The sequence below is a fragment of the Leopardus geoffroyi genome, chromosome D1, assembly GCF_018350155.1.
Source record: "Leopardus geoffroyi isolate Oge1 chromosome D1, O.geoffroyi_Oge1_pat1.0, whole genome shotgun sequence".
NCBI lineage: Eukaryota > Metazoa > Chordata > Mammalia > Carnivora > Felidae > Leopardus > Leopardus geoffroyi.
In genome coordinates, this window is record NC_059329.1 from 63,067,058 (window position 1) to 63,076,151 (window position 9,094).

At 39.8% G+C, this 9,094-nt stretch overlaps 1 protein-coding gene across 1 annotated transcript; it reads right to left on the minus strand.

Annotated features, from left to right (window-relative positions):
- Positions 1–4,874: 4,874 nt before the first annotated feature.
- LOC123601275 (olfactory receptor 56A4-like) lies at positions 4,875–5,899 on the minus strand. Its single transcript, XM_045484293.1, has one exon. The coding sequence runs from the start codon at positions 5,882–5,884 to the stop codon at positions 4,943–4,945; it is 942 nt and encodes a 313-aa protein (XP_045340249.1). The 5' UTR covers positions 5,885–5,899; the 3' UTR covers positions 4,875–4,942.
- Positions 5,900–9,094: the final 3,195 nt, after the last annotated feature.

The window sequence follows — 9,094 nt, forward strand, 5'->3', positions numbered from 1 at the left end:
AATCCAGGAAGCACAGAGGACCCCCATTAGATTCAACAAAAACCGACGATTAACAAAGCATATCATAGTCAAATTCACAAAATACTCAGGCAAGGAGAGAATCATAAAGCAGCAAGGGGAAAAAAGTCCCTAACCTACAAGGGAATACAGATCAGGTTTGCAGCAGACCCATCCACAGAAACCTGGCAGGCCAGAAAGCAGTGGCAGGATATATTCAGTGTGCTGAATCAGAAAAATATGCAGCCAAGAATTCTTTATCCAGCAAGGCTGTCATTCAAAATAGAAGGAGAGATAAAAAGTTTCTGAGACAAAAATTAAATGAGTTCATGACCAGTAAATGAGCCCTGCAAGAAATTTTAAGGGGGGGACTCTCTGAGGGGAGAAAAGATAAATATATATATATATATATATATATATATATATATATATATACACACACACACACACACACATACATACATACATACATACAGACACACACACACACACACACACACACACACACACACACAAAATAAATAAATACCAAAAGCAACAAAAGATTAGAAAGGACCAGAGAACACCACAAGCAACTCCAACTCTACAAACATCATAATGGCAGTAAATTCCTATCTTTCAGTAGTCACTCTAAATGTCAATGGACTCAATGCTCAAATCAGAAGACATAGGGTAACAGAACGGATAAGAAAACAAGATCCATCTATATGCCATTTACAAGAGACCCACTTTAGACCTAAAGACACCTACAGATTGAAAATAAGGGATGGACAACCATTTATCATGCTAATGGTGAACAAAAGAAAGCTGAGTAGCCATACTTATATCAGACAATCTAGACTTTAAAATAAAGACTGTATCAAGAGATGCAGAAGCACATTATATCATAGTCAAGGGGTCTATCCACCAAGAAGACCTAACAATTGTAAACATTTATGTGCCAAATGTGGCAGCACCCAAATATATTAATCAATTAATCACAAACATCAAGAAACTCATCGATAGTAATACCATAATAGTAGGAGACTTCAACACCCCACTCACAGCAATGGACATACCATCTCATCAAAAAATCAACGAGGAGGGGCGCCTGGGTGGCGCAGTCGGTTAAGCGTCCGACTTCAGCCAGGTCACGATCTCGCGGTCCGTGAGTTCGAGCCCCGCGTCGGGCTCTGGGCTGATGGCTCAGAGCCTGGAGCCTGTTTCCGATTCTGTGTCTCCCTCTCTCTCTGCCCCTCCCCCGTTCATGCTCTGTCTCTCTCTGTCCCAAAAATAAATAAAAAACGTTGAAAAAAAATCAACGAGGAAACAATGGCTTTGAATGACACATTGGACCAGATGGACTTAACAGATATATTCAGAACATATCATCCTAAAGCAGCAGAATATACATTCTTCTCCAGTGCACATGGAAAGTTCTCCAGAATAGACCATATACCAGTACACAAATCATCCCTAAATACAAAAAGATCAAGCTCATACCGTGCGTATTTTCAGACCACAATGCTATGAAACTCGAAATCAATCACAAGAAAAAATCTGGAAAGGTAACAAATACTTGGAGACTAAAGACATCCTACTAAAGAATGAATGGGCTAACCAAGCAGTTAAAGAGGAAATTAAAAAGTATATGGCAGCCAATGAAAATGATAACACCACAACCCAAAATCTCTGGAACGCAGCAAAGGCAGTCATGAGAGGAAAGTATACAGCAATCCAGGCCTTCCTAAAGAAGGAAGAAAGATCTTAGATACACAACCTAACCTTACACCTTAAGGAGCAAGAACAGCAAATAAAACCCCAAACCAGCAGAAGACAGGAAATAATAATGATCAGAGCAGAAATTAATGCTATAGAAACCCCCCCCCAAAAAAACAGTAGAACAGATCAATGAAACCAGAAGCAGGTTCTTTGAAAGAATTAACAAAATTGATAAACCACTAGCCACTTTGATCAAGAAGAAAAAGGAAAGGACCCAAATAAATAAAACCAAGAATGAAAGAGGAAAGATCACAACCAACACAACAGAAATAGAAACAATAATAAGAGAATATTATGAGCAATTATATGCCAATAAAATGTGTAATATGAAGAAATGGACAAATTCTTAGAAACATATATACTACCAAAACTGAAACAGGAAGAAATAGAAAATTTGAACAGGCCCATAACCAGTAAGGAAATCGAATTAGTAATCAAAAATCGCCAAAAAACAAGAGTCCAGGGCTGGATGGCTTTCCAGGAGAATTTTGCCAAACATTTAAGGAAGAGTTAACACCTATTCTCTTGAAGCTGTTCCAAAAAATAGAAATGGAACGAAAACTTCCAAACTCTTTCTAGGAAGCCAGCATTACCTTGATTCCAAAACCAGAGACCCCACTAAAAAGGAGAAATATAGATCAATTTCCCTGATGAACATGAATGCAAAAATCCTCATCAAGATAGTAGCCAACCAGATCCAACAATACACTAAAAAAGTTATTCACCACGACTAAGTGGGATTTATACCTGGGATGCAGGGCTGATTCAATACCTGCAAAACAACGTGATCATCACATCAATAAAAGAAAGGACAAGAACCATATGATCTTCTCAATAGATGCAGAGAAAGCATTTGACAAAATACAGCATGCTTTCTTGATAAAAACCCTCAAGAAAGTAGGGATAGAAGGAGCATACTTCGAGATCATAAAAGCCATATATAAATGACCCAATGCTAATATCATCCTCAATGGGGAAAAACTGAGAGCTTTCCCCCTAAGGTCAGGAACAACACAGGGATGTCCACTCTTGCCACTGTTATTCAACATAGTATTGGAAGTCTTAGCCTCTGCAATCAGACAACACAAAGAAATAAAAGGCATCCAAATCAGCCAGGAGGTGGTCAACTTTCACTTTTCACAGATGACATGATACTCTATATGGAAAACCCAAAAGACTCCACCAAAAACTGCTAGAAGTGATTCATGAATTCAGCAAAGTTGCAGGATATAAAATCAATGCACAGAAATCGGTTGCATTCCTATACACTAACAATGAAGTGACAGAAAGAGAAATCAAGGAATCAATACCATTTACAATTGCACCAAAAAACGTAAAATGCGTAGGAATAAATCGAACCAAAGAGGTGAAAAATCTATACGCTGAAAACTATAGAAAGCTTATGGAAGAAATTGAAGAAGACACAAAAAAATGGAAAAAGATTCCATGCTCCTGGATAGGAAGAACAAATATTGTGAAAATGTCGATACTACCCAAAGCAACTTACATATTCAATGCAATCCCTATCAAAGTAACACCAGCATTCTTCACAGAGCTAGAACAAATAATCCTAAAATTTGTATGGAACCAGAAAAGACCCTGAATAGCCACAGCAACCTGGAAAAAGAAAACCAAAGCAGGAGGCATCACAATCCCAGACTTCAAGCTATACTACCAAGCTGTAATCATCAAGACAGTATGGTACTGGCACAAGAACAGACACTCAGATCAATGGAACAGAATAGAGAACCCAGAAATGGACCCACAAACATATGGCCAACTAATCTTTGACAAAGCAAGAAGGAATATCCAATGGAATAAAGACAGTCTCTTCAGCAAGTGGTGCTGGGAAAACTGGACAGCAACATGCAGAAGAATGAACCTGAACCACTTTCTTACACCATACACAAAAATAAACTCAAAATGGATGAAAGACCTCGATGTAAGACAGGAAGCCATCAAAATCCTTGAGGAGAAAGCAGGCAAAAACCTCTTTGACCTTGGCCGCAGCAACTTCTTACTCAACACATCTCTGGAGGCAAGGGAAACAAAAGCTAAAATGAATACTGGGACCTCATCAAAATAAAAATCTTCTGCACAGCAAAGGAAACAATCTGCAAAACTAAAAGGCAACCCACAGAATGGGAGAAGATATTTGCAAATGACATATCAGATAAAGGGTTAGTATCCAAAATCTATAAAGAACTTACCGAACTCAACACCCAAAAAACAAATAATCTAGTGAAGAAATGGGCAAAAGACATGAATGGACACTTCTGCAAGGAAGCCATCCAGATGGCCAACCAACACATGAAAAAATGCTCAACATCTCTCATCATCAGGGAAATACAAATCAAAACCACAATGAGATACCACCTCACACCTGTCAGAATGACTAACATTAACAACTCAGGCAACAAGAGATATTGGCGAGGATGCAGAGAAAGAGGATCTCTTTTGCATTGTTGGTGGGAATGCAAGCTGGTGCGGCCACTCTGGAAAACAGTATGGAGGTTCCTCAAAAAAACTAAAAATAGAACTACCCTACGACCCAGCAATTGCACTACTAGGCATTTATCCACAGGATACAGGTGTGCTGTTTTGAAGGGACACATGCACCCCCATGTTTATAGCAGCGCTATCAACAAGAGCCAAAGTATGGAAAGAGCCCAAATGTCCGTCAATGGATGAATAAAGAAGATGTGGTATATATATAGAATCGAATATTACTCGGCTATCAAACATATGAAATCTTGCCATTTGCAACTACACGGATGGAACTGGAGGGTATTATGCTAAGTGAAATTAGTTAGTCAGAGAAAGACAAAAATCATATGACTTCACTCATATGAGGACTTTAAGAGACAAAACAGATGAACGTAAGGGAAGGGAAACAAAAATAATATAAAAACGGAGGGGGACAAAACAGAAGACACCCATAGATATGGAGAACAAACTGATGGTTACTGGAGGGGCTGTGGGAGGGGGGGATGGGCTAAATGGGTCAGGGGCATTAAGGAATCTACTCCTGAAATCATTGTTTCACTATATGCTAACTAATTTGGATGTAAATTTTCAAAAATTAAAAATAAAATTAAAAAAATATAAAGTCCCTATGCATCATAAAAACAATTACCCATTATCAATTTCTATTCCCTGGGTTAGGTGTTATCCATTTTACCTCTTAGAACCTTCTCAGTAGTTTCTGGATTCCCTGCTTGATCTCTTTGGTTCTCACACCATAAACAATGGGGTTCAGAGCTGGGGGGATGAGGTGGTGCAGGATGTTGAGCAGGATGGGGACATCTGGGGGAATTCTCTTCCTGGCCAGGTTAGTGATGACCAGAACCAGCAGGACGGTGCTGAAGAAGAGGATGAGGATGAAGTGGGAACCGCACGTGCTCAGGGCCTTGGCCGCAGCACCCTCAGCCTTGATCCTTAGCACAGCTTTCAGGATGAAGGAGTAGGAGAGAACAATAAGGATGAGGTCAGAGCCCAGGAGGGTCCAGCCTGCCACAAACTGGTAGAGCCGGTTGAAGGTGATGTCATCACAGGAGAGTTTGGACACAGACAGGTTAGTGCAGATGCAGTTCTTGATGATGTTCCCTGCACAATATCTGAGTCGGGAAGAAAGGACTGGAACAGGAAGGAAAAAGAGGCCATTCCGGGCCACAACAAATATGGTAGCTCTAACCACAAAATGGTCGGTGATTATGGATGGGTATCGTAGTGGGTGGCAAATGGCCACATAGCGGTCATAGGCCATGACCATGAATGTGCAGGACTCCATGGCAAGGAAGCAATTCATGATGAACATCTGGAGGAAGCAGGCAGAAAAGCTGATGGACCTGAGGTCAAACCAGAAGATGGCCAGGACCTTGGGGATGACAGTCAGGCAGAGCACGATGTCCAGCAGGGAGAGGAGGCTGAGCAGGTAGTACATGGGCTCGTGCAGAGAGGCCTCCAGCTGGATGGTGAGCAAGAGGGTGGCGTTGGCCCCCATGGCCAGGAGGAAAAGGAGGCTGAGGGGCAGAGACAACCAATGCTGCCAACTCTGGTAGTTAGGGAAGCAGATGAGGAGGAATTCAGAGACCGGAGCACTGGAGTAGTTGCTGGGTGAGGCCATGTAAAGTATTCTGTACAAGTTAAAAATCCAGAGTCCCTTAAAATGTAGCACAAAATACATTAACATAGAAAATATGTGTTGGCAGAGGAGAGAATAGGTGAACTAGAAGATAAAGTTATGGAAAAAGAGGAAGCTGAGAGAAAGAGAGATAAAAAAATCCAGGAGTATGAGGGGAAAATTAGAGAACTAAGTGATACACTAAAAAGAAATAATATACGCATAATTGGTATCCCAGAGGAGGAAGAGAGAGGGAAAGGTGCTGAAGGGGTACTTGAAGAAATAATAGCTGAGAACTTCCCTGAACTGGGGAAGGAAAAAGCCATTGAAATCCAAGAGGCACAGAGAACTCCCTTCAGACGGAACCTGAATCGATCTTCTGCACGACATATCATAGTGAAACTGGCAAAATACAAGGATAAAGAGAAAATTCTGAAAGCAGCAAGGGGTAAACGTGCCCTCACATATAAAGGGAGACCTATAAGACTCGTGACTGATCTCTCTTTTGAAACTTGGCAGGCCAGAAAGAATTGGCACGAGATTTTCAGTGTGCTAGACAGAAAACATATGCAGCCGAGAATCCTTTATCCAGCAAGTCTGTCATTTAGAATAGAAGGAGAGATAAAGGTCTTCCCAAACAAACAAAAACTGAAGGAATTTGTCACCACTAAACCAGCCCTACAAGAGATCCTAAGGGGGACCCTGTGAGACAAAATACCAGAGACATCACTACAAGCTTAAAACATACAGACATCACAATGACTCTAAACCCATATCTTTCTATAATAACACTGAATGTAAATGGATTAAATGCGCCAACCAAAAGACATAGGGTATCAGAATGGATAAAAAAACAAGACCCATCTATTTGCTGTCTACAAGAGACTCATTTTAGACCTGAGGACACCTTTAGATTGAGAGTGAGGGGATGGAGAACTATTTATCATGCTACTGGAAGCCAAAAGAAAGCTGGAGTAGCCATACTTATATCAGACAAACTAGACTTTAAATTAAAGGCTGTAACAAGAGATGAAGAAGGACATTATATAATAGTTACAGGGTCTATCCATCAGGAAGAGCTAACAATTATAAATGTCTATGCGCCGAATACCGGAGCCCCCAAATATATAAAACAACTACTCATAAACATAAGCAACCTTATTGATAAGAATGTGGTAATTGCAGGGGACTTTAACACCCCACTTACAGAAATGGATAGATCATCTAGACACACGGTCAATAAAGAAACAAGGGCCCTGAATGAGACATTGGATCAGATGGACTTGACAGATATATTTAGAACTCTGCATCCCAAAGCAACAGAATATACTTTCTTCTCCAGTGCACATGGAACATTCTCCAAGATAGATCATATACTGGGTCACAAAACAGCCCTCCATAAGTTTACCAGAATTGAAATTATACCATGCATACTTTCAGACCACAATGCTATGAAGCTTGAAATCAACCACAGAAAAAAGTCTGGAAAACCTCCAAAAGCATGGAGGTTAAAGAACACCCTACTAACGAATGAGTGGGTCAACCAGGCAATTAGAGAAGAAATAAAAAAATATATGGAAACAAACGAAAATGAAAATACAACAATCCAAACGCTTTGGGACGCAGCGAAGGCAGTCCTGAGAGGAAAATACATTGCAATCCAGGCCTATCTCAAGAAACAAGAAAAATCCCAAATACAAAATCTAACAGCACACCTAAAGGAAATGGAAGCAGAACAGCAAAGGCAGCCTAAACCCAGCAGAAGAAGAGAAATAATAAAGATCAGAGCAGAAATAAACAATATAGAGTCTAAAAAAACTGTAGAGCAGATCAACGAAACCAAGAGTTGGTTTTTTGAAAAAATAAACAAAATTGACAAACCTCTAGCCAGGCTTCTCAAAAAGAAAAGGGAGATGACCCAAATAGATAAAATCATGAATGAAAATGGAATTATTACAACCAATCCCTCAGAGATACAAACAATTATCAGGGAATACTATGAAAAATTATATGCCAACAAATTGGACAACCTGGAAGAAATGGACAAATTCCTGAACACCCACACTCTTCCAAAACTCAACCAGGAGGAAATAGAAAGCTTGAACAGACCCATAACCAGTGAAGAAATTGAATCGGTTATTAAAAATCTCCCAACAAATAAGAGTCCAGGACCAGATGGCTTCCCGGGGGAGTTCTACCAGACGTTTAAAGCAGAGATAATACCTATCCTTCTCAAGCTATTCCAAGAAATAGAAAGGGAAGGAAAACTTCCAGACTCATTCTATGAAGCCAGTATTACTTTGATTCCTAAACCAGATAGAGACCCAGTAAAAAAAGAGAACTACCGGCCAATATCCCTGATGAATACGGATGCAAAAATTCTCAATAAGATACTGGCAAATCGAATTCAACGGCATATAAAAAGAATTATTCACCATGATCAAGTGGGATTCATTCCTGGGATGCAGGGCTGGTTCAACATTCGCAAATCAATCAACGTGATACATCACATTAACAAAAAAAAAGAGAAGAACCATATGATCCTGTCAATCGATGCAGAAAAGGCCTTTGACAAAATCCAGCACCCTTTCTTAATAAAAACCCTTGAGAAAGTCGGGATAGAAGGAACATACTTAAAGATCATAAAAGCCATTTATGAAAAGCCCACAGCTAACATCATCCTCAACGGGGAAAAACTGAGAGCTTTTTCCCTGAGATCAGGAACACGACAGGGATGCCCACTCTCACCGCTGTTGTTTAACATAGTGCTGGAAGTTCTAGCATCAGCAATCAGACAACAAAAGGAAATCAAAGGCATCAAAATTGGCAAAGATGAAGTCAAGCTTTCGCTCTTTGCAGATGACATGATATTATACATGGAAAATCCGATAGACTCCACCAAAAGTCTGCTAGAATTGATACATGAATTCAGCAAAGTTGCAGGATACAAAATCAATGTACAGAAATCAGTTGCATTCTTATACACTAACAATGAAGCAACAGAAAGACAAATAAAGAAACTGATCCCATTCACAATTGCACCAAGAAGCATAAAATACCTAGGAATAAATCTAACCAAAGATGTAAAGGATCTGTATGCTGAAAACTATAGAAAGCTTACGAAGGAAATTGAAGAAGATTTAAAGAAATGGAAAGACATTCCCTGCTCATGGATTGGAAAAATAAATATTGTCAAAATGTCAATACTACCCA

Bases quoted from the DNA above. Each gene is read 5' to 3' on its own strand.
- LOC123601275 (XM_045484293.1), bottom strand. From the start codon at position 5,884: ATGGCCTCACCCAGCAACTACTCCAGTGCTCCGGTCTCTGAATTCCTC.